The sequence below is a fragment of the Pelodiscus sinensis genome, chromosome 24, assembly GCF_049634645.1.
Source record: "Pelodiscus sinensis isolate JC-2024 chromosome 24, ASM4963464v1, whole genome shotgun sequence".
Classification (NCBI taxonomy): domain Eukaryota; kingdom Metazoa; phylum Chordata; order Testudines; family Trionychidae; genus Pelodiscus; species Pelodiscus sinensis.
In genome coordinates, this window is record NC_134734.1 from 18,208,859 (window position 1) to 18,234,303 (window position 25,445).

General features: G+C 54.0%; 1 protein-coding gene across 3 annotated transcripts in view; it reads left to right on the forward strand.

Moving 5' to 3' along the window:
* Positions 1-25,445, forward strand: part of PEAR1 (platelet endothelial aggregation receptor 1) — a 71,471-nt gene that overhangs the window by 29,131 nt on the left and 16,895 nt on the right. For all 3 annotated transcript variants that reach the window (XM_075908486.1, XM_075908484.1, XM_075908485.1), the window contains exons 2-8: positions 13,808-13,903; positions 15,965-16,069; positions 16,760-16,860; positions 18,504-18,596; positions 19,838-20,084; positions 20,503-20,626; positions 21,132-21,268. In XM_075908486.1, coding sequence (XP_075764601.1) covers positions 13,809-13,903; positions 15,965-16,069; positions 16,760-16,860; positions 18,504-18,596; positions 19,838-20,084; positions 20,503-20,626; positions 21,132-21,268 — 902 coding nt within the window. In that variant the 5' untranslated portion in view covers position 13,808. The remainder of the gene's footprint in view (positions 1-13,807; positions 13,904-15,964; positions 16,070-16,759; positions 16,861-18,503; positions 18,597-19,837; positions 20,085-20,502; positions 20,627-21,131; positions 21,269-25,445) is intronic.

Consider the following 25,445-nt stretch of genomic DNA (forward strand, 5'->3'; position numbering starts at 1 on the left):
ATCTATCTATCTATCTATCTATCTATCTATCTATCTATCTATCTATCTATCTGTCTGTCTGTCTGTCTGTCTATTTATCTATCCCCCCACACCATCTATCTATCTGTCTGTTTATCTATCTATCCATCCCCATATACCCCTCCCCCATCTATCTATCTATCTATCTATCTATCTATCTATCTATCTATCTATCTATCTATCTATCTATCTATCTATCTATCTATCTATCTATCTATCTATCTATCTATCTATCTATCGCCACACACCCCTCCCCGTCTATCTATCTATCTATCTGTCTGTCTGTCTGTCTGTCTGTCTATTTATCTATCCCCCCACACCATCTATCTATCTGTCTGTTTATCTATCTATCCATCCCCATATACCCCTCCCCCATCTATCTATCTATCTATCTATCTATCTATCTATCTATCTATCTATCTATCTATCTATCTATCTATCTATCTATCTGTCTGTCCTCACACACCCATCTATCTATCTATCTATCTATCTGTTGTTATAGTGACCCTGGGTCTGGGAATTGTGTGTCCCACGCACGCCAGCTCGGCTGAGAGCCACATAGTTCGCATCGTGATGATCACAAACGATTTTCCATCGCTTGGGAAGGGCTGCCAAGGAGAGGGACAAGCTAACAAGCTGAGAGTGCCAGCCCTCCTCCCAGCTCTCGGCTCCAACTCTCTGTGCCAGCCGGCAGAGTCTGGGTCTGACGTTACTCACTGTCCCCGGACCCCTGGGATGTCCCATTCAGGCCGGCGTCCTAGTTTTTAAGCAGGTTATTTCTGACCTCATGCACCCCCTCCCCCCAATGCTTGGACTGGGGCCCATGAGACTTTTCTGCGGTCCCACAGTAACGCCTTCAAGTGCAGGGTGCTTCGAGCTCCCAGAGGATCCCTGGCTGGGATCACGGATCCCACAGGACTGTACCAAAACCCACGTGTTAACCCGGGTTCCTTCAGCGTGAATTAAGCTCTTTGGAACAGGGCTTAGATTCTGAGCAGGGGGGGGGGGGGCACATCTAGCTGGGGGTTGCATAGTGCTACTGGAATATAGACAGTAGATAAGAGTTTGTAACAGGCCTGGGGGAATTTTCGCCCACTGAAATGCAGCTGGCTCAGTGATTTCAGCTGTCACCGACACCCGCTTTCAGGCCCCATACGCCCCCAGAGCGCCATAAAGGGCCCTTAGGGTTAGCAAGAGTCGGGCCCCTAGAAGGGTATGTCTACACTAGCCACCCTAGTTCAGACTAGGGTGGCTAATGTAGTCATTCGAACTTGCAAATGAAGCCCGGGATTTAAATATCCCAGGCTTCATTTGCAAGTTCGAATGATTCCATTAGCCACCCTAGTCCGAACTTAGGGTGGCTAGTGTAGACCTACCCAAAGAGAGTTTTCCCATGAGTTCTACAGAGACGTAGCATCTGGCTGCCAGCGAATGGGGTTCCGGGTCTGGCGCTCCCTTTGGGCCCACTGGGAATAAGGAGTGGGGCTCGGGAGTCTCTCGCAGGGAGATTGGGGGGAACTGGAGGGCCTTTAGTGGAGGGGACTCGAGCAGAGGGAGTACGGGAAGCCTGGAGTGGAGGAGCAGGGGGTTAGGGTGATGTGGGGGCCTAGCAGGGGGATCATGGGATTGGGGGGGAAGTCAGGGAGTCTCTACCGAGCAGGGCCGGCCCACACCATTCTGGCACCTCAGGCAAGGAGCTCAAATGACGCCCCACATGCACCAGCAGCAGACACAATTTTCTACACTCTGGGTCTTTGTGGTGCCCCCCCCCCCCCCCAGTCTGGCACCTGAGGCGGCTGCCTCAGTTTGCCTCATAGTAAGGCCAGCCCTGCTACCGAGTGCCTCAGGGCTTGGTGGGAAGCTGGGGGGTGTCTGTGAGGGTTCCCTGGGGATTGGTGGGAGCTGAGGTTGGGAGGGGTCCCTAGCTGGGGGCTTGGTGGGAGATGGGGGTCTGTGGTGGGGCCGGTTTTAGGACCAGTCAGATTGAAACGGCCGATCACTTGGATTGGGGATTTCCCGGTGATGGCAGAGTGGGGGGAGCTGCCAATCGCAGCAGGACAGGTGGATGGCACCAAGGGGTCTGGAAACTCGGGCAGGAAATGATTCTGTCGAGAGCTGGGGCGATGCAGCTTGGGGGAAACCGCCTTCGAAGGCCAGCTCCTCGCTGGGCCGGCGTCCCAGTACAGCGGCACTGAAATCCACGGACAGTTTACACCAGACCCCGTCGCACGCCTCCTTCCCGGGATTCGAGCCAGGTTGCCGGGTGGACAGTCACTCCGCTGGGCCGGAGTCACTATGCTGCTGCTGACCAGCTGTAACCTCTGAGGTCTCCAGAGGGGCAAGAGTGTTCTCGGAGCTGCCAGGAAACCCTGAATAACCCTGGAACGAACAGGCCCCTTGGGCCGACATGTAAGCCGGTCTCACGTCACGTTCCTGCTCTCGGCGACGCCGTTTCAGCGTCAAAGAAGGGCGCTTTGGGGTCCCTCTTCGGAAGAGAGCCCAGAACCTTGGGGGCTGGATTCCCAGGGATACTAAGGGGTCACCCAAGTAAGTGAGTGGAGACAGTCCTGTAATAATCCCATCCCATGCATGGAGCTTGCATAAGACCCCGGCACCCAACCCTGTTCCCAGCTGCTCGTGTTGGGGAGGGCTCAGGGCCCTGCCTGGAGTACTCAGCACTGCGGTTACTCACAGCTTCCCAGAGTGTAAGATAGAGCAGCCCGGAGGCTGCTCTAAGTGACCTCAGGACCTGCAAGGCCCCAGAATCCAGGGAACACAACAGTGGCCTAAAGTAACACCCCATCCCAAGCACAAGGAGCCTGCAAGTGAGAATCAGGCCCTTGGTGAATCTTGGTAAGGGGGGGGGGGCAGCTCCTTTTCCTTCCCGTTCCCCGTAGCATCTCTGGGGGAGGGCAAGCCACGGCTCCAGGGCACGTGGGCTGGGTGTGTGTGAGGGCACGGCGTTCCCACACTACCTCCCGCTGGTCGCGGGGACGCTCCAGGGGTCACTTCCTGTTTCCAGCTGGTTTCAATAAATCCCGCAGCGACGCGGAGGCCTCGCCGAGATGAACGGGGAGGAGCGTCCTGTTCAATTACACCGACCCGCCCGGCCTGCGCCTGATGCAGTCCAGATGCACCTTCGGCGCCGCGCGCTCCAGCCTTTAAAGGGCCAGCGAGCCGTAAAGGACCAGGGTCCACGTGTGTTACCGAGCCTTCAGAATGGGCACTGTGTCCCCTCAGCACCTGGGTCCTTCTTGCCCTTTCTCCTGTCTCCTGTCACACTGGTTTGGAGCCCTCCGGTCCACTTAGCACCCGCTGCAGTGCATCAACAGTCGGTCTAGGCCCCGCAATCTCCCCACCGGATCCCTCCAATTCGACCACCGGGTCCACCCAGCATGGTACCCCCCAGCCCACGCCAGGGTGGGTCAGTCACTCGCTCAAGGAGCCAGAGGCAAAAATGCTGCAATACCACCGGTGCTCGGTGGACAGGGCGAGGCGTTCGGAGTCAGCTGCATCCACAGCAAGGCAGACGGCAGATACGATGGATGCAGGGCGAGGTGGACAGACAGGCGCTGAGGATGGGTAGATGGCTAGCTAGAGATATGCACTGGGAAAGGAAGGCTAGGCAGAGCGTGCATGGAGAGTGTGTGAATAGACTGATGGCGAATGGGTAAGGCTGAGGGGTAGCTGGACAGAGGGCGGAAGGGGCTAGGTAGGTAGGCACATATGGGAATAGGTAGGAAATTGTTTCCCCAGGTGCACCTTTGGGGCAGACAGTAGTGGAAGGCGCAGGGCCGGAGCTACACAAGCACGTGGCAACTCCCCAAATGGCCTTGATTCTGTTATCCACAGAACCTGCAGACAACACAGCAGATAGGCAGGCGATAATGTCCCATACAAATAATGTCCCATACAGCTGGCTGCACTCCGACCTGCTCCATTGCCCCTACATAAGCCCCCTACTGGGCTAGTGTGACAGGGCAGACAAGGCCAGAAAGAGCCATAGATAAGTCCTCCAGGAGGCTAGAGAGGTCTGGAGGAATTGGCCAATCAGGAGCCAGGAGGGACTACAAAAGGAGCTGCAGGCGGCTCAGTTGCAGCCCAGAGGGAGTGGCTCTGTGGGGGAGAGATGCTTAGAGACTATGAACTGGGCGATAAAGCCCTGAGCTGTGGGCGAAAGGAGTGTCTCCAGGAGGGGAAGCCCTGGAGGCCCCATGCTCATGCCGAGTGGGGTAACAGACTCAGAGACACTTGACAGAGGGCCCTGGGATTGGCCCGTTAGGCTTATCCCCCAGAAGGGGTTGCGATTACACGGAGCTGTGTGACTCGGCCAGAGGGCTGAGGAGTTGCTGGGTTTTTGAAAGACCGAGGCAGTGCAGGAATCTGCACTTGTCCAGAAGGGGTGCTCGCATGAGGCGAGTGCTGCCTCCTTTACAGCTAGTGAAAGGAGACGCTCCTCTGCCTCCCCCCCCAGTTAAGAACCATGTGGATGGGGGTGCTGTGGCTTCTCTGTGGGCTAGCACATGGCCCATCAGCTGGTGTCCCCTTCTCTGGGCACCTGCTTCATCCCCAGCTCCCTCCTTGCTCTGGCTGGTACCTGGAAGAGCTAGGGGTACAGAGGTCCGGGCTGTTGCAAGTCCTCCAGCAGAGGCAGCAGATTCCTACGAGGTGCCTGAAATTGCAGGCTCCTGCCCCAGGCTGAATGAGAGAAGGTTTGGTGGGGGCTGCTCCAAGCCTCACGCCAAGATCAGCTGTCCTTTATCAAGCACAGCTTTGCCAAGGATCCTGGAGGCAGCTCCCAGGCCATGGGTAGCTGGCTAGTTCCCCCCACAAGGCCTTTCCTTTGACAGCCACTGCACTCCCACTTCCTCCCTGCCCCCCCCAGCTGCCTACAGATTGCAAGAGACACTCCTGGGGGGGAGGGGAGAGAGAAAACGAGGGGGGGGCCTGCGTCTGAGCTTTGCAAACGGCAAGCGGAGGATGGAGGTCTGGAGAGGATTAGGATATGCCGGCTTCATGTCCCCCCTTCAGTCCCCCTGCTCAGCTCATGGGGATGGCTAAGGAGACTCCTGGTCGGAACGGTAGTGCGGCTCTTCTAGAGTTGATCCAGAGCCTGACTTGAAGGTAGTGGCTGGGGTGTAGTTTTGGGGAGGAGGAATAGGACCGAGCAGCATCCCACGTCCTTTTTTATAAGCCAGGGTGGCAGACCCGATTCCTGGCCAAATTCCAGTGCGGGTGTCTGCGTCCTTGCTCCCTAAATCGCCCCTTCAGGTGGATCCAGGATTCTTCTCCACTTCCTGCCCTACACGGTTGGGGCAGCGTTGCTGTGCGCTGTTGAACAGTAGATGCTTTCTGCCCCAGCAGTGGCTGCATTTCAGTGCTGGGGGAGCAATCCTGTCTGGTATCCCTGTCTGGTAAACAGCAGCCACAGTCCATACGTTGGTGCCAAGCGATCCCTGTGGGGTGATGGCAAAATCCCCTAGACATGCAGGCTACTTTTGGAAGAAACTTTTCCGGAAGAGATCTTCCGAAAAAACTTCTTCCGAAAGAGAGCGTCCACGCTGCCGAAGTGCATCGAAAAAGCAATCTGCTTTTTCGAAAGAGAGCATCCATTCAGTGTGGACACTATCTCGCATTTCAGCTGTGATCCCGATGGACAGAATGGCCACCAGAGCACCTGTGTTTTTTCCTCTTTCCCCTCCTTCCAAAAGAACTCTCTCCTCCCCGTCCACACACGCCTGTTTCCGAAAGAGCTCTTTCAGAAAGAGGCTTCTTCCTCGTCGAAAGAGGTTTACCAATGTCAGAAAAATCCCTCTGTTCTTTCGATTTTTTTCCCCCCAAAAGAACGCGATTGCAGCGTGGACGTCAGTGAAGTTTTTCCGAACAAACTCTGCACTGTAGAAATACCCTGATACGGAGGCGTTTCTCATGCTCCATGGAGAATGGATTGCGGTGATGGGGACAGGAGAGGTACCTACCAGGCGGCAGTGCAGTCAGAACCAAAACTTTCCCCCGTGCCGACAAAAGGGTGCGTGTGGAGTTTTAAACAGCACAAATCTGGTTGTGATTATTTAGACACAGGGAGGGCTGCGGTCCTAGATGTTGCATGCTCAGCTGCCCCACCCAACCCTTGGGAAGCCAGCCAGGGGTTCTGATCCTGGCAGCGGTCCAGCCCGAGGGGTCAGTGTTCAGAGAGGGGCAGGTTCATCCCCACTTCTGGGACTGCCGCTTCCCATCCCCCACCTGCCTGCTGCTGCTTGGTGTCCAGGAGGGAGGGAGCTGGCTCATTCCAAGCTGTTATTAGCATGAAGGGGTCCCACGACCAGGGTGGTCTGTGTAGACGGGGTGCGTGGGGGGAGTATGAATCATATCAGAGGGGAACAAGCAGGAAGCAGCATCCTCTGGCCCTAATCAATTGCAGGTGCTTGTAAGAGGTTTCTTTAGTGCTTGGGAATGGTTAAAAGCACCAAGCAGCACCTAAGTCTGTAAGCAGGCAGCACGGCCTAGTGGCTAGGCTATTCCACTGGCCTTTGGGAGACCAGGGTTCCCTGTAAGCTGGGCACTTGGGAGGCCACCCAGGAGAGATTCAAATGCCACCCTGCTGATTAACAGAGTGCCTGCAGCAGGTGGTGCACATTTCTACATAGCTTGAGTGCACATAACAAAATTTATTCTGCACTTAGCTGGAATTAGAGGGAACATTGCTGGGTTCTGTTCCTGACTCTGTCACTGACCAGATGGCTGACCTCTGGCTCTGCCCCGTGCCTCAGTTTCCCCTCCCGCACTTGGTCTGGAATATCGTGCAAGCTCTTTGGGGCAGGGACACTGTCTGTGTTAGGGCACAACAGCGTCTGGGCTTCAAGGTGCTGTTCTAATACAGATGATGGGGGGGCCCGAAGCTGGTGGAACCAGGTCTGGCCGATTTCCTGTGCCTTTGGGAGGAGATATTGCCTGACCCTGGTTGCCTCGGATCCGGCTTGGGGCAAGGCAGAGCAGAGAGATCAGCCAAGGCTGGGGGGAGCGGCAGGGCGAGCGGGAGCAGGGTGCAGGCAAAGCGCAGCAGGAGGTCTGTGCACAGGGCTGGGCCCTGGGGGGACAGTGGAATTAGGGGCGAGGCAGGGAGGCCCAAAAGCGAGCTCGGGGGGTGGCCGATCTCCCTGCGCCAGCCAGAGGGGCATGTGGGAAGGGAAGCCATACCCATGGTGGATCCTGTTCCTAGGAACTTCTAACCCCCCTTGCCCTTTGGGGCAGGGGGTGCGGAGGGCTGTGGCCAGTGGGTTCCCCCTCCCATCACATGATGGGAAATACCAAGTGTGGCCCGTTTTGCTTTCCCAATGCTACTGCAGGGACACAGGGACTTCCCTTTAAAGGGAAACACACCGCACACTAGCTTCACCATCATTAATTGACCCTGATTTGGGGCCCACAAGGAGCGGGACCCTTCTGGACATTCTCTGTATTCACTCCAGGCTTGGCTGTGCCCCCCAGGTGAGCCAAAGCAGGACAGCCCCCTGGCATGGGTGCCGCAGAGTTGGGGGACATGTTTATACTGGGGTAGTTATTCCTGCATAGGAAGCGAAGCCAGCTCTTCTCAGCCAGCTAGCCTGGCCCCGGGCGGCTTTATACTGGTTTAATTGCGTCCACACTGCGGATTGTGTAGGTTTCACTCTGTCTGGAAGTGCAGGAGATGTCGCATGCCAGCTGTCCAGCAGGGGGAGCATTGCTGGACCAGAGGTCATCATTGGTCCAAGTACAGACCAGTCACCCAAAGGCATCCCCACCGCCTACGTGCAATGAGTTTGGTAGGCCTCAGCCTGACTGCTGGCAGACAGCACAAAACAGCTCTCCCAGCAGGCGCTGACTGGACATCATCATGTGCTCGGCCACCAGCAGATCCAGAGCTTGGCGTGGCAGTATAACGAGGCTCGGTAATAAACCAGAGAGAGATGGGAACAGATTCAGCGTGTGTTGGAGATGCTTCCTTGCCCACTGTAGTATCTGGGCACCTTGGACTTTTGAATAATTTATCCTCACAATATCCCTATGGGGCAGACCTGTGCTGTTAGCCCTATTGTCCAGATGGAGAAACTGAGGCACCAGATAGCTAAGTGACTCACCCAAGGTCACACAGGGAGTATGTAGCAGATTAGGGAATCGAACCCAGGTTTTCTAAACACTCTGATCAATACTTCCTCTGCCTGGGCTGCCTGGCCCAACTGGTCCAGAATCCTATCTTATGCTGGCCAATGTCAGCTGCTTGAAAGGAAACCTCGGGAGACATATGGAATAACTTACCTCCTGACTCCTATCAAGGAGACCTTGGCTCTGGCCCTGAAGCAGGAGGCCTGATGTTGCCCTTCCTGTCTAACACAGCCTCTGTTAGAAAAGTCACATTTCCAAGCTCATCTGAGAACCATTATTCCGAGCTCTGTCTTCTCCGGGCCAGGCAAGGCCAGCTCCGAGAGGAAGGAGCCGGGTGTCTATCGGATCTTGCAATTTAAAGTCGGAGCTCAGCTTGTCGGAGCCAGATGGCACCTTAAATTAAAATCTAAGCAAATCATTTTCTAATTATAGATTCCAGCCAGGGGCGGGCCTGCCCTGCGGGACTCCGGATGGGCTCGGAGTTGTGCGTTGTTAGCACAGAGTAGCCAAACGCTCGTTAGGGGATTTGAGAGCCCGCCCCCACTCCAGCTTTTTCCTTAATTTCTTTTTAGAAATTGCTATATTTTCTGCTTGTCTCACACCCTCCAGCTGGCTACGGAACGGCTCACCCTGCGTAGGAGCATAGCTGGGCGTTACACAATCCGAGACAGCGTTTGCGATGGGGAGACAGCAGGCTTAGGCTATGTCTAGACTACAAAGAAAAGGCGGAAAAAATCTTTTTCCGCTTTTCTTTCGGAAGAGGCTTTTCTGAAATTTGGTGTGTCTACATGGCGCCAAATTTCGGAAAAACCTGTTCTTCCGAGCCAGCCCATTTACAGGAATGGTGAAAGAACACATCTGCTTTTCTGAATTTTTTTTCGGAAAAGTGGATGCATTTCTTGGATGCAGCATTGCTTTTCCAGGATTTCCCGGAAAAGCGCTGCAGTCCAGACGTAGCATAGTTAAAGAAGACTACTATTTCAAAATAACTAGTGCTACTCTGAAAGAACTTAGTCCTTACCTACACAGCAGGCAGTTATTTTGAAATAGTGTCAAAATACTGTCAAGCTGGAGGACTTCTTATTCCAACTCCTGTAACCCTCAAGCTATGTCTTCACTACAGGGTTTTTGCACAAAACCAGCCGCTTTTGTACAAAAACCTGTGAAGCATCCACACCTCAAGCATGTTTTTGAGCAATAAAATTTACAGTAAAACGGCAGACCAGAGGGCTTTTTGCAGTGCAGGTATACTTTTTTCTATGAGGAATAACTCCTTTTTGCGCAAGAGTTCTTGCGCAAAAAGGCGTGTGTGAATGCTCAACAGGGGTTTCTTGCGCAAAAAGAAACAGGAAAAGCACAGGGCTACGTCTACACTGGCCCCTTCTTCGGAATAGCCATGCTAATTTAGAACTTTGGAATAGGGAAATGCGCGGGGGGATTTAAATATCCCCCGCGGGATTTAAATAAACATGGCCGCCGCTTTTTTTCTGGCTTGGGGAAAAGCCGGAAAAGAGTGTCCAGACTGGCGCGATTCTCCGGAATAAAGCCCTATTCCGGAGGATCTCTTATTCCTACTTCAAGTAGGAATAAGAGATCCTCCGGAATAGGGCTTTATTCCGGAGGATTGCGCCAGTCTGAACGCTCTTTTCCGGCTTTTCCCCAAGCCGGAAAAAAAGCGACGGCCATGTTTATTTAAATCCCGCGGGGGATATTTAAATCCCCCGCGCATTTCCCTATTCCAAAGACGTAGCCCAGGTGTTCTGATGGCCATTCTGTGAATGGCCATCAGAGCTTTCTGGCGCAAGAGCATCCATGTTGTGTGGACACACTCTTGCACAAAAGCACATCGCTTTTGCGATGTGCTTTTATTGTGTGGATGTGCTTTTGCGCAAGAAGTTTTTGCAGAAGATCTCTTCCGCAAAAAGCTTCTTGCGCAAAAACCCTGCAGTGTAGACAAAGCCTCATTGTTCAAGGAAAAAGGGAAGTCGGAGGAAGAGTGCTCTATTTTGAAATCAGTGCTGTGTAGAAACTCCCTATTTCGAAATAAGATATGCAATTGAAGTAGCTCAATTTGCATAGCTTATTTCGAGTTATGCCCTGCAGTGTAGACGCACCCTGAGAGACCACAGACCTGGGTTCTCCCACATCACCAAATCAGTATCTTTGTGGTTAAAGGTACTGACACCCTCTTGTGTGTCTCGATTGGTTAAGGGTTACAAAACCTTTGACTATCTAGAGTGAAGGGGGGTTCATTATAATAATAATTATTACAACCCAAGGCAAATGCCCTGGCTGGTGTGATCCTAGTTTGTATCACAATGGGGTCAGGGTCGACTGATACCACTTTGGGTCTGGATCTAGCTGTGAGAAAGGGAGCCCACGTCGGTCTGAGGAATGGGTGAGCATAGAATTGGTGGTGGACAAAAACCACGTTTTTAAAATTTTTATATGATGCCTAAACGTTGCAGGGGAAGAGAGCACAGAGGTAAAATCTACTTTCTGGCAACTTGTTCCCCTCTGGACCATTTGTTCGCTCTCTCGCTCCCCTGTGAGTCTGTCCCTCTGCAGCAAGCTCATCCCCCCCTTGCCAGGAATGTGGGATTCTGAGGCCAGGCCCCTCTTTTTCTCCTGACCCCATGGCCCTGCGCCTGGAGCTGGATTTCTGCAGTGTGCTCCTCTCCGTCGGGAGCGCTTTGCTAGCCAAGTACAGGGCGTAGATGCACCTCTTGGCCTGGCTGGCACAATTCTGCAGTGTGGAGGACGATGCTAGAGGAATTGTTAATCTGCGCTTTGTTCAGGGAGGTTGCATTCCTGTGGGGATGCTGCGGTTTTGGAAGCAGCGTCTTGCTGCTGGCCCTCACGCAAGTGGAAAGGAGAGGCCACTCAGGGTACGCCTCTGCCCTTCCCTAAAGCCTTCCGTGCAAGGATCTCCAAGTGTAAACCAGCCATTACTGCTGTGGTGCAAGTGGGGAAACTGAGGCATGGAGGAGGGCTGTGATTTGCTGGCATGACAGAGCCAGAAATAGAACCCAGGCATCCTGACTCCCAGATTACAACAGACCCCGTGTCTCTGCTTCATTGCAGAGCTTCTACTGTGAATCTTCTCCCAGCTCCTATAAGGGTTCCTGTGAACTGCCCCTCTTCCAACCTGGTGCACTTGTGTAAATAAGAGATCGAGGCTCAGGGCAACAAGAGGGGAGGCTCAGGATTGCATGATGGAAGTGAGGCTAAAACACAGACCATCCCGCAATGCAGAGTGACCCGTTTTTCTGTACTGGGGGATGGGACCGGTTATTCCAGTACAGCCTGGGGGATTCCATTAGGGATCAGGGCTATTTTTTCTGTGTGAAAAGCTCAGAGTTGGTGATCTTGAAACATCTGGTGAATTCGCGTAAGTTTCACTGAATCGTTTCATCAGGGAGGAAAAAAGACTTGCTGGAAAAATCCGAACCTTTTATTTTGACGTTTTCCCAATGCAAGATTCTGATGTTTCGATTTGAAGCGGCTGGTCATTCAGAAAGTGCCTTTCGTTTTATTTTTTTTAAATGAAGGGAAAAACGTGTGCAAAGGCACCAAACCAAAACCGCACTTTTTTGCGTGACCCGACGTGAATTTTGTTCCTGGCTTTTCGATTCACTGAAATTGTCAAACAAATTTCAGGCCAGTCTGAAACCCTTAATTTATTTCAGACTAGCCAATGAGCCAAAAACTCCATGACTTGCTCAGCTTTAATCAGGACCCGGGTGCTGCTTGTGCATATAATTAAAGGACAACTCCTTCCCTAAAGAGTCTGGTGTCTACAGATAAGGTTATGTCTATACAGCAGCTTGAGCTGTGATTTTCACCTGGGGTAGATGATGTACTCGTACTAGCTTTGATCCACCTAGCATGCTAAAATTAGACCCACCTAAAACCAGTGTACCCTCCAATGATGTCCATCCAGGTGCAGAATAAATTTTGTTCTATGCACTGAGGCATGTGCAGATGTGCACCACCAGTAGAAACACCTGCTGCCAGCTGTGAGCGGTGTATGAATCAACTGGGCAGCAATGGAATCTCTCTTGGGGGGGGGGGTCGCCCAAGCGCTCAGCTTACAGGGAGCCCTGCCTGAGATCCAAGGTACCTACATGGCCAGCCCAAGCTGCCAAGACTACAGGACTAGAACGAGCAGAGCAAGCATGCGTACGTCTGCCCGAGCTGGGACTTACACCTATAGCTGCTTTGAGGACATCTAGAGAAAGGCTGGGAGGTAACCGTGAGCATGACAGAGCAGACCCGCTTTCTTTCTAGCTGGGACACGGTGTTCTTCGATGTCTCGGTCTGGCTCCCCCCCCCCCTCCCGCCATGAGGAGATGCCATCAGCTGGGCAAGACAGAAGCATCTTTCCCACAATCTATTTTCACCCCATGGTTCCGGCACCCACCTCCCAGCTGGCTGACAGCGGGCAGGGGAAAGGGCTCTGTGCCGCAGCTGGCGTCACCCTGGGAAAACCAGCTAAGGAAAGAGCCCGCCATGCTGGGGAGACGGGCTTAACATCTCATCGCCCTTGGGAACACACCTTTCCCCATGTGGGGACTGTCAGTCTGGAGGGAAGCTGGTCGGGGCTCAGAGATGGTGATGAGAAGGGATGTAAGGACCTACCCAGAGTGGATGCAACATGGAGCGGGAGGTTGCAGGAGGACTGAGGATCCGGGGCCTATTCCCAGTTTGGCTGAAGATTCCCCGTGTGAGATCTTATTCCAGATCTTGCAAGGTTGGTAGGTCCCATTGCAATTGAGGTGGGGGGGGTGGGTCCATAAAGACTAGAAAGGATTGGTATGATGGGGGCCAGGTGCACAGGTCCATAGAATATTTGGCAACACGCCGATCTGGGATTTGGGTTTGCCCTTGGCAGGTTGGATCCAGATCTGAATGCCTCATCGCTGGTGATTGGGGGTGGGGGGGCATTGTAAGTCAATATGCACAATGCGGTCCCTGTTGTAATTAATGCAGTGAGTGGCCAGCCTGTTAACATCAATAGCCAGCTATTGAGCCACTGCTGGAAGAATTACCCCTATGGTCCGAGTGGTAGGAATTTGGGCTTTTGATGCCTTAACTCTGGGTTATCCTTGCTGTCTGCCAGGAACGTGCAGGTTGGTTTGGATCTTTCTCTGGCTCAGTGTAGGGCCTAAATAAAACAAGATGTGTCCTCTTCCTGGAGTTCAAAACAACTGTATGTGATTCCTAAAGCTTCTGGCATCATCTGCAGGTCTAATGCAAAGGGGATAACAACCTACTACTGCTTCCTGGTAACAAAGTTTCTCCTTTAGCTCGAGGAGCAGAGCTCCGTGCTTTGGCCTCAGTACAAGCCCTGTAGCGTGGGCTGCCAGGCAGGGCCGTGTCTGTTACCCCGCCTCACAAGAACCTAAGGTGGAAGCGTCCTATGTGGCCCGGGGCCATTTGTACCAACCACCGCTGGGCCCTTCTTGATGGTGAGCAGCTGTGAGACACTGCAAAGCTGTGGGGCTCAGTCCTCTGCCAAGCCATGACCCCCCTTCCAAGCTACAGGGTGATCCATGCTGGGAGCAGCCCCGGCCAGTACCCTGCATGCTCCTTGGGTTTCCTTCCTCGCCATCAGCTCCTCTTCATTTCTCTCTCCTCCCGCCAGGATGAAGCTGCACATGGTCCTGCTATTGGGGCTACAGACACACCTGGCCTCCGCTCTCAACCCAAGCGACCCCAATGTCTGCAGCTACTGGGAAAGGTAAGGGACAGGGGAGGCAGGGCCCCAGGGAGAGCTGGGCAGGAATGAGGCTCTTAGAACATGGTCTGCTCTGCCACACTCAGACCCAGGGCGAGGTGGGTGGAGGCTGGTTCCGTGCTCCCAGAAGGGGCGGGGCTTTGGGCAGAAGAGGAGGAGCTAGCCTTAGTGCTGCCTGGAGTGTGCCACCCAGAGCTCCGGCGGCTATTTAAAGGGCCAGGAGCCTTTTTGAATCACCAGCCCTCCGCATCGGCAGACCTGCCGAGACTCTTGGTGGGGTTCCTTGTAATGGAGCCTTTCCTCCATGCTTGCTTTCTGTGTTGCTTTCCTTGCTCTCCCTTTTTCTCTTCATCTCTCTTTCTCTCCCCTGGTTTCTTTTTATGACGCATTATTTGTACTGCCGTCACCCACGGGAGCCCCAGGCGTGGATCAGGATATCAGGACCCTCTCCTGGGGGCTGGGCACTGTTCAGACAGAACAACGACAGCCCCTGCCCCAACGGGCATAATATAAGACACGAGGCCGACAGACGAGGGAGGCCAAAAGAACCTGTGGTCCCCCTTGGCTTTGGTTACAGCTCTGAGGGTGTTTGGCCACTGGACTTTGTTCAGGGCTAGGTCCGTGTGTGTAAAGAGCACAGCACGCTCAGCGGTGACAATGTGTGACGGGAGAATTGGGGTGGGGGGGCTCCCCGTTTATGGGGCTTGATGCTGCCTACAGCTCGCTCGCCCCCTTTGCCCCTTTACTGGTTGCAGAGTCAAGCCCCATACGCAGGAAGCCCCCCTCCTCCAGAATTCCCCACATGCACAGGTAACCTTTCCCCCTCCTCACGGTAAATGAAGCGGTTGTCAGGAACTAGGCCAAGCTGAGTGTACGTCTCGACGGGACGTTAATAATTTGTCTCCTCCAGCCTCAGCCTTTAGGAATTGTGACTCCAAGCTTTGCTCCACAATCACATTAGAAATAATGGGTTTTTGTAATGAAATCTCTGAGTTTTGGCCTCAGTACAAGCCCGGTAGCGTGGGCTGCCAGGCAGGGCCGTGTCTGCTACCCAGCCTCACAGGAACCTAAGGTGGCAGTGTTATATATGGCTGGGGGCCATTTGGACCCAACCACTGCTGGGCCCCTCGTGGTGGTGAGCAACTGAGACACAGGCTGCTGGTAAACCGCAAATCTGGGGGGCTCAGTCTTTTGCCGGGCCGTGGGGCCGACCGACCCCGTCCATGCGACGGTGTGAACCACGCTGGCAGCAGCCCTGGCTAGCACCCAGCATGCTCCTTGGGTTTCTTTCCTCACCATCAGCTCCACTTCATCCCCCCGCCATGAGCTCACGAATCCAGGAGCTGGCAGTATGGCTACAGGCCTTGCTTAATCATCGAATCATAGAGCTGGAAGAGACCTCAGAAGGTCATCCAGTCCAGCCCCCTGCTCTAGGCAGGACCAATCCCATCTAAATCAACCCGGCCAGGGCTTTGTCAAGCCGACACTTAAACACCTCTAGGGATGGAGACTCCACTACTTCCCTAGGGAACCCATTCCAGTGCTTCACCACCCTCCTAGGGAAATAGTTTTTCCTAATATCCAACCTGGACCTCTCCCACCACAACTTGAGACCATTGCTCCTTGTTTTGCCATCTGCCACTACTAAGAACGGCCTTTCTCCAGCCTCTTTGGATCCTCCCTTCAGGGAGTTGAAGGCCGCTATCAAATCCCCCCTCACTCTTCCCTTCTGCAGACTAAACAGACCCAAGTCCCTCAGCTTTTCCTCATAAGTCCCTCAGCTTTTCCTCATATGCTCCAGACCCCTAATCATTTTGGTTGCCCTCCGCTGGACCCTCTCCAATGCATCCACATCCTTTTTGTAGTGGGGGGCCCAGAACTGGACACTTCCTCCAGTCTGTCCCCAGAAATAGGGCAGGTGCCTTGTGTCGCTACTCCAAAGGCACCGGCGGATGCCATTGGGATGCTCGGAGAGGGACCGGGAGCCAGGTGTCCAACATGGGAGGTGCAAGGCCACGGCTACAGAGTCACGGCACCAAAGTGGTTCTGTCTTTTCTCCGGCAGCTTCACCACGGCAACGAAGGAGTCCTACGCTCACCCCTACGCTCAGGTCTCCAAAGAGTCGTGTGATGGGACCTGGAATTTCTTCAAGCCCTGCACTCAGCAGAAGTAAGGCGCTCCCCCGTTTCTGTAGGGCATGGCACATGTCCTCTGACCCTCCAAAAGTTCTCTGGGAATCTCACGGGCTGACCCCAGCATGGGCTGCTGGCTGTGAGGTCTCACAGGCTATCCCTGGCATGGCCCCCTGGTGTCAGGATCCCATGGGCTGTCCCTGACATCCCTCTGAAAGCAAGGCACCACAAGCTGAATCCACTCCTACCAAGCAGCAGTGTGTTCCACAGTTTTGACCCTGCTCCTAACAAGCAGCGGTGAGTTCCAGCAGTTAACAGCAGTCTGTTTCCCATTTCAGTGAGATAACGCGGAACGAGTCAGAAGCTGGGAATCTCACAGGTTAAACCCCAGTATCATCTCACTGCAGTTTGCTTTGCTGGTTAGGAACTTTTGGCAGTGAGTTCCACAAGTTAATGCCAGTATTATTGGATAGCATGGAGAGCCATGGATTAACCCTTATTCTCTACACTGGTTACTGGATAACCCAAACTCTGTCCATACCAGTCAGTACCACTAGCTAATTACAATCTAGCGTGGTGGTGTTAATCCTGATGTGACCTCACCCCAGTAAGGTGTCTGGGTGAGCCCTAGTGCTCTCCTGTGGCAGTGAGTTCCCCAGGTGTGGTTTATTCTTTAGCCATGTTCTGCATGCGGGGGTCATTCTCTGTTTTACTCCATCTCATGCAGGATTATGTACAAGACAGCGTACCGGCAGGCGGTGAAAATTGACTACCGGAAGAGGTACCGCTGCTGCCAGGGCTATTACGAGAGCACAGACGTTTGTGTCCGTAAGTCCGTCCCTGACCATCACTAATGGGCCCCAGAGGGAAGCGCCTGTTGCATTTTGCATCCCTCGGTCAGCGTGAGATGATGCTTCTGCAGAAATTGAAGGGGTCTGATGGAGTCATTCTGCCATTTCGAACTCTAATGCTGATTTGTAGTGCGACGCCCACCCTAGCTCTGTGCCTCTGTTTCCCCATCTCTAAAGTGGGGTGTCCCCAGTCATTTTCCTATCTGCTTCGCCCAGTCTCCCTAGCCCCCTTGCTCCCCACCGTGTGCCCCCAGACGTCCCAGCTCCCCTGCACACTGAGGAATCACACCTCTGTAACAGAGGAGACCACAGACCAGTGCGTGTGGCCTCAGTCAGGACCCACCCCAGAGGGGACGCATGTTCTTTACAGCCCTTTGCTTTGTGTCCTCTCGTCCCCTTCCTGATCCTCCTTCCTCCTTCCCTCCCTCTCAGATTTCTGTCCGGGCCCCTGGGGTTTCTAACCCCTCGTGCGCCGGCTTAGCTGCCAGCCCTCCTGCAGCTGCATGGCTGGAGGCCGCCTGGCCACCACGGAACCCTTCTTGCCCCTTCCAGCTGGCTCCATGCTGGGAAGCCAGCATGGCTGGATGCTGCCTGCCTGCCCTCTGGCACCGTTCCCTTGATCCCGGCCATCAGCAGACAGCCCCTCACTCCACCCCCTCGCCACAGCAGACTCAGTCCGGGCCAAAAATCGCTGCTGCGTTTCATCAGCTTTGCATTTCTTCAGCCAAGCCGGGGGCGGGGGGTGATTGACTCTGGGGTGGGCAGAGCTAAAGGCAGGAGGGCTAATTCTTGGCATGCAGGGGCGGCTGTGGCAGGCTCACTGGTCACACGAGAGGCACCCGGGTTGCGCTGTGATTCAACTCCTGCTCCAGGTCCAGGGTTAGGGGGACCCGGCTGAATGGCTATCGAACAGCTACTGGGTTATCCCCCACCCAGAGGTGGCTGCATCACAGTGGGGGAGCAACAGTGGTGCAGGACTGCCGAGCACCCTTGCAGGGGGCTGCATTTCCTGAGTGATTTCTGGGCAGCGTTGCTGAGCGCTGTTAAACAGCTGCTGTGTTCCACCCCAGAGGTGGCTGCATTTCAATGCTGGCCGAGGGTTGCCTGTGCCGCATTGCTGAGCACTGTTAAACAGCTGCCGTGTTCCACCCCAGAGGTGGATGCATTTCAATGCTGGCTGAGGGATGTCTGTGCCGCATTGCTGAGCACTGTTAAACAGCTGCCGTGTTCCACCCCAGAGGTGGCTGCATTTCAATGCTGGCCGAGGGTTGCCTGTGCCGCATTGCTGAGCACTGTTAAACAGCTGCCGTGTTCCACCCCAGAGGTGGCTGCATTTCAATGCTGGCTGAGGGATGTCTGTGCCGCATTGCTGAGCACTGTTAAACAGCTGCCGTGTTCCACCCCAGAGGTGGCTGCATTTCAATGCTGGCCGAGGGATGTCTGTGCCGCATTGCTGAGCACTGTTAAACAGCCGCCGTGTTCCACCCCAGAGGCAGCTGCATGTCCGTGTTGGGTGCTCTCTGTCTATAGAGTTTGGGGTTGAAATGCCAGGGGAGAGGTTAATAAAGGAGATCTTGGAGCAGCCCGAATGAACCCATCTGCTTGCCGCTCCCCCTGCAGCTCGCTGTACCAAGGAGTGTGTCCACGGGAGGTGCGTGGCTCCCGACCAGTGCCAGTGTGAGCAGGGATGGAGAGGTGCAGACTGCTCCAGCGGTGAGTACCACAGGCCTGGCCTCTCCACTGCATGCTGGGGGCCGCGCTCTGGGGGCCATCACCTTCTGGCTCAAGGGGAGAGGTTCTGCCCAAGGGCGCCTAGTCGGGGAGGGAGTTGTCATTGGCAGACACCATGCAGGCGCTGGGGTGACCACTAGCCAACGAGGGTGGGGCCCAGCTGTGCTCTGAGAGTTATGGAGCGAGGAGAGGGATGGCGGGGAGGTACGGGGTGAGGAATGGAGGCGTTATGGAGTGAGGGGGGAGTGGAGAGGTTACGGAGGGAAGGGACCAGGGGCCGTTGTGGAGGGAGGGAAGAGGCAATGGGTGGGATAGGGTTTAGGGCAGGGGTTCTCAAACTTGTGATACCACGACCCCCCTCTCAGTTGCTCACAGACCCCCGGGGGGGTCGGGACCCACAATTTGAGAAACGCTGGTTTAGGAGACACATATGAGGGAGGAGGCATGAGCAAGGCATCGTGGGTACTCAGGCCAAGGCGGAATCCCGCCTGGCCAGCTTGACCCCTCGGGTGTATGGGGCCTGCCTGGGCCTCGGGTGTGTGGGGCCTCTGCTCCCCCTCCACTGGCAGCCAAATTAAACCCAAACGCCAGCTTCTGAGCTGCCGTGTCCTTCCCACGGGCCCAGGGAGGGCGTTCCCACGCACTGGGGGCGGGCGCGACTCTCAAGAGCTGGGGGTCACAGTCTGCACAGGAAACATTTGGGTGTGGGCTGCAGTCCAGGCCCAGACGGGAGGGAAGGGGTTTCTCTGGGGACCCCCAGCGAGGATCAGCCAGCTATGGGCAAAACCCCCAGTAAGTCTCCACATCCCTCTGTCTGCCGTGTCCCTCTCTTTCGCCCTTGTCTGAAGAACGCCACCACTTAAAACAATCAAGCAAATTTTTCCATGAAGCAGCTTCCGGACAAACAACTAGGAAATGGCTTAAAGGAGGCAATAACGATTAAGTTGTCATTAGCTGAGCAATGTGTTTAATGGGAAGCAGCGGGGTCTCGTGGTGAAGGGGAAGGCTGCCTGGGTTCTATTTCTGGCTGTGCTCTGTGACTCTTGGAATGGCCTGTCCCAGCTCAGTGCCTCAGTTTCCCTACTTGGAAAACGGGGCTGGGACTCTGACTATTGCGGGGCTTCGTTCCCCAGGATGTAGGATGTGCTTTAGGATGTGCTTAGAGACCCTTTGCAGAAGGGGAAAGGGGTTGTCGCTGCTACACTGTCGCTTCCTTCTTCCAGAGTGTGACGCCCGGTTCTGGGGCCCCCGTTGCAAGCAGCCCTGCCAGTGCGGCGACGGGGGGACTTGCGACCCCCTCACCGGAACCTGTGTCTGCTCGCCCGGGTACAAGGCCCCCGCGTGCAAAGAGCCGTGCGACTCAGGCACCTACGGCGAGGGCTGCCGGCTGGCCTGCCACTGCGAGAACGGGACCACGTGCCATGGCGAGACGGGGGCATGTCTGTGCCCGCTGGGATTCACAGGCGCACAGTGAGCGCACGGTTGGACGGCCTGGCGTGGGGGTGGGGATGGGACATGGGGTCTCTCTCTTCTGGGGGGCTGGGTCCCACCTGGCCTCGGGAGGGAGTGGGGCGGTTCTGGCTGGCCCGGGGGAGGCAGGTGGGAAGGGGATGTGGGGCCGTTCCCCTCTAGGGGACACTGGTTCTGATCTGACCCCAAGATGGGGGCGGTGGCTGGCCTGGGGGGGATGGGGTGGGAATGGGATCTGGGACCCTTCCCCTTTAGAGGGTGGCCCAGGCTAGCCCAGGGGTGATGGAGTGGGGGGTGAGATCTGGGGCCTGGGGTGGGATTTCTTTAGCCCCTCATGAGAGCCTTCCTGAGCACCGAGAAAGGACTCCGCAGCTTGGGTGTGTGTCCCTCTCCCCCACTCGTCTGTCTGTCCTTCCAGCTGCGAGCTCCCCTGCCACAGCGGCTCCGATGGGCACCCTTGCCCGGCTCACTGCCCCTGCCAGAAAGGGGGCATCTGCCACCCCCCGAACAGCACCCACTGCCTCTGCCCTCCAGGATGGATGGTAAGTCGTGGGGAGGGGTTGCAAGCCCAGTCCCTCCTGGCCTCTGCAGAGCAAAGGTCCGGCCAGGACAAGCTGGGGGCAGAGGGTCCTGCCCTGTTTGGATTTGAGCCCTCCCCCGCTATCCATACACTATCCATGCCCTGGCTGGCATTCCCACGGGTCCCTTCCAGCCTGGACCGATCCCTGAACTGGCTCTGTGCCTCCGTGTGGGTTGAGGCCGGCTCTGCCACCTTCCTACTGCCGTCTCTGGGGCCTCATGCCCGGCGCAGCCTCCGCTGGACTGTGAGACACCCCCAGGGCTAGGAAAGGGCGTTGACCCTTTGCTGTAGAGTGCTTACTGCCAGCCCATGGCCGCATCCCGGCTTGGTGTGGTCTGGGCCCATCCCCTCACATCACGGGGCGTGGATCCCGCCGGATCAGTCTCCCAGGTATAGGGCCTCCCGCCCTGGCCCCTGGCTCTCCCGGAGAGGGCATGTCCCTGATGCTGCTGTTCCCTTGTTTGCAGGGCACTATCTGCTCCATCCCATGCCCACCGGGGCGGTACGGCTCGGGCTGCCTGGGGGAATGCCACTGCCACAACAGTGGGTCATGTGACCCAGTCTCCGGGCGTTGCCATTGTGCCCCGGGCTACACCGGAGAGCGGTGAGTGGGCTGTGGAGAGGCGGGGCCGTGCCGTGGAAGGAACCGTTTCGGGGCTAGTGAAAGGCCTGGCTTTGAGGGAGATTCCTAGGGGTGCCAGGTGCCTGGTTTTGAACCAGACAGTCCAGTATTTGAGCTTTCTGTCCGGGAAACAAATTGAGACAATAGAAATGTCCAGTGTTTTCTAAATAAGATGGAATGTAGATTGTGATGTCATGTCACGTGGTCTCCCACCGAGCCTTTTGCTCGCCTAAAGTCGCCCTTGTGTAACACACATGCACTCTCTCTCTCTCTCTCTCTCTGTCTCAGGGTTTGTCAACACCAGGGAATTAATCTGTTAATAAGTTAAGTTAAGGTGAGGTAGCTCCCTTACTTTACTCCTGTCTTCCAGGCCCCCTGACTTCTCGCTGCTGTTTAAACTCAAGCGTGCCACGTGGTTTCCCCCCATAACTCTTACGGCGTGTTCCCCTCCATCCCTGTCGAACATGCCTGCACCAGCGCCCTCACCCTCACACATTTCTGTGCCAACCCCCACATGCATCAGCTCACGGACTTGCACATCCTTGTGTTAATATGTGGGGAGTATAGGGCACAGGCAATGCTTGGGAGGGAGAGAGGGTGAAATCCCCCCTGATTTCTGCATGACCTGCCATGCCCCCTCTGCGCCCTTCCTGGGCTCAGCTTCCGGGAGAAACAGCTGACTGTAAAGAGGCTTTAAATTCATGTCACTGAAAATTTTCTTGAATGGGAGCAAGGCCAAAAAGCCTTTGACGAGGTCCTTCACCAAAGGCTCTTAAGCAAAGGAGGCTCCCATGCGATAAAAGGGAAGGTCCTCTCAGGAATAGGTAACTGGTTAAAAGTTAGGAAACAAAGGGTAGGAATAAATGGTCAATTTTCAGGATGGAGAGAGGTAATACTAGCAATGTCCCACAGGGGTTCATACTGGGGCCGATCCTATTCAACGTATTCATAAACGATCTGGAGAAAGGGGTAAACAGCGAGGTGGCAAAATTTGCAGATGATCCAAAACTGCTCAAGAGAGTTCAGTCCAAAGCTGACTGTGAAGAGCTTCAAAAGGATCTCCCCAAACTGGGGGATGGAGCAACAAAATGGCAGATGAATTTCAAAGTTGATAAAAGCAAAGTAATGCACATTGGAAAATTATACGTAAAGAATGATGGAGACCAAGGGTATGTCTACACTGCACGGCTGTTTCGGGATACCGGAGGTATCCCAAAATAGCTTTCCCGCGTCTTAACAAGCCACCCGTTATTTCAAAATATTGTTTGAAATAACGGGCATGCTATTTCGGCATCCCTATAACCTTCGTTTAATGAGGGTTAGGGGATGTCTTGAAATAATGTGTTATTTTGAAATTTGGTGCTATGTATATGCGCCAAATTTCAAAATAAGCTATTTAGAAATAGAATCAAAATAAGATATGGAATTCTCTAACTCTTGGGATAGAGAATAAGACAGAGAATAACTTATTGCCTCTCTATAAATCCGTGGTATGCCCACATCTTGAATACTGTATGTAGATATGGTCGCCTCATCTCAAAAAAGCAATCTTAACACTGGAAAAAGTTCTGAAAAAGGCAACAAGAATGATGAGGGGTTTGGAATGGCTGCCATATGAGGAGAGATTAATAAGTCTGGGACTTTTCAGCTTGGATAAGAGACAACTAAGTGGGGGATATGAGAGAGGGCTATAAAATCAGGTCTGCTGTGGAGAAAATAAATAAGGAAAAGTTATTTACTTGTTCCCATAACACAAGAACTAGGGGTCACCCAATGAAATGAATAGGCAGCTGGTTTAAAACAAACAAAAGGTTTATTTCTTCACACAACACACAGTCAACAAGTGGAACTCCTTGCTGGGGGATGTTGTGAAGGCCAGAATAAATTCACAGAAGATAGGGCCACCAGTGGTTGTTAGCCAGGATGGGCAGGAATGGTGCCCCTGGCCTCTCTGGCAGAAGCTGGGAATGGGCGACAGGGGAGGAATCACTTGATGATTCCCTGTTCTGTTCACTCCCTCTGGGGCACCTGGCATTGGGCACAGTCGGGAGACGGGACACTGAGCTAGCTGGAGCTTTGGTCCGACCCAGTCTGGCCATTCTTATGAGGCTTCTAGCTTCTATTCCCAGCTCTGCCATGTGACTTTGGTATGTCCGCTGCCCCGCTCTGTGCCTCAGTTTCCCCTCCCATTCCTTTGTCTTGCTATTTAGATTGGACGCGCTTTCAGACAGGGGCCCTGTCTTGCTCTGTGTCTATGCAGGACGAACTGCTACCATAGTGCACTGTATAAGTGCCTCCTGCTACTGAAATGCTGGCAGAGAGCGCTCTAGGCAACGCTGTGCCGATTTTTTGGCTGGTGCTCTGCCAGCCGGGGATGCGCCAGTTAAAAGCTGGAGTAAGGGATCATTTCCCCAGCTGGGCTGTAGGGAAGTAAATAGCAGCTGGGCCAAGGTGAGGAGGGAAATCAGGCCAAGTTTTCCAAATGGAAAGGGACACAGGCAGCGGGAGAAGGAAATGAGGGTTTTTTCCAGCTTCTGAGAGGGTGTCGCAAACAATGGAGAGGAAAAAATAAACCCAGAATCAACCAGGCGTGACAAGCCCGACATGGATCCCTAGGAAAGGGGGGTGGGGTTTTTTTTTGCATAAAATGGAATATAAAGTAGCGTTGGAAAGGAAAAGTCGTTTCAAAATGAAAAACAAAATCACAATTGGCCGCTCAGGAAAACGTTTGAACGTTTCAACGTTTTCAGAATCATTTTTCCTACCCCCAAATTCTTGTTGCAATCGACGCAATTTGGCGGAAAAAATGGATGTGGTCGTAAGGGTGTTTTCCGAAGGAAAATTGGTTAGATGAAAAATTATTGTAAGACGTTGTGGGGTCTAGAGGTTAGATTAAAAGCCTGGGAATCAGGACCCCTGGGTTTTATTCCTGGCCAGTGGGGCCTATTAGTTAGAGCTAAGGAGGCACTGGAGCAAGGGCCCTTGGCTTCTTGTCTCACTGATAGAAGGGGAGGGTGGTCTACTGGTTAGAGCAGGGTTGTTTCTGGCAATCAGGACTTGTGGAATCTAGAACTGGGAGGCGGTGTAGTCTATTAAAGCAAAGCGGGCTAGGAATCAGAATGCCTGGGGTCTGTTCTCTACTCAGGAAAGCAGTGACGCCTACTGGTCAGAGCCAGGATTCTCCCCATAGATAGACTTTGCGTGACCAAGTGAATAGCTGCTTTAGACTTGCACTGAAGATTTCATTCAGGACCAAATCTTGAAGGGGATCCTCAAGGAATCCATTTTGAAGCACTTGGAAGAGGAGAAAGTGATCAGGAATAGTCAACACGAAGGGCAAGTCGTGCCTGACCAATCTGATTAGCTTCTATGATGTGGTAACTGGCTCTGTGGATATGGGAAAGTCAGTGGATGTGATATACCTTGACATTAGCAAAGCTTTTGATACGGTCTCCCACAATATTCTTGCCAGCAGGTTAAGAGAGTATGGATTGGATAAATGGACTGTAAGATGGATAGAAAGCTGGCTAGACTGTCAGGCCCAATGAGTAGTGATCAATGTCCCAATGTCAGGTTGGCGGTCGGTTTCTAGCGGAGTGCCCCAAGAATCTGTTCTTGGACCGGTTTTGTTCAACATCTTTATGAATGACCTGGACGAGGGGATGGATTGCACCCTCAGCAAGTTGCAGATGACACTAAGCTAGGGGGAGAGGTAGATACGCTGGAGGGCAAGAAGAGGGTCTAGAGTGAGCTGGACAGATTAGAGGATTGGGCCAAAAGAAATCTGATGAGGTTCAACAAGGACAAGTGTAGAGTCCTGCCCTTGGGACGGAAGAATCCCAAGCATTGGTACAGGCTGGGGACCAACCGGCTAAGTAGCAGCTCTGCAGAAAAGGACCTGGGGGTTACAGGGGATGAGAAGCTGGATATGAGTCAGTAGTGGGCCCTTGTAGCGAAGAAGGTGAATGGCATATTAGGGTGCGTTAGGAGGAGCATTGCCAGCAGATCCAGAGCAGTGATTATTCCCCTTTATTCGGCTCTGGGGAGGCCACATCTGGAGTATTGTGTCCAGTTCTGGGCCCCCCGACTATAGAAAGGATGTGGACGCCTTGGTGAGGGTCCAGTGGAGGGCAACCAAAATGATTAGGGGGCTGGAGCG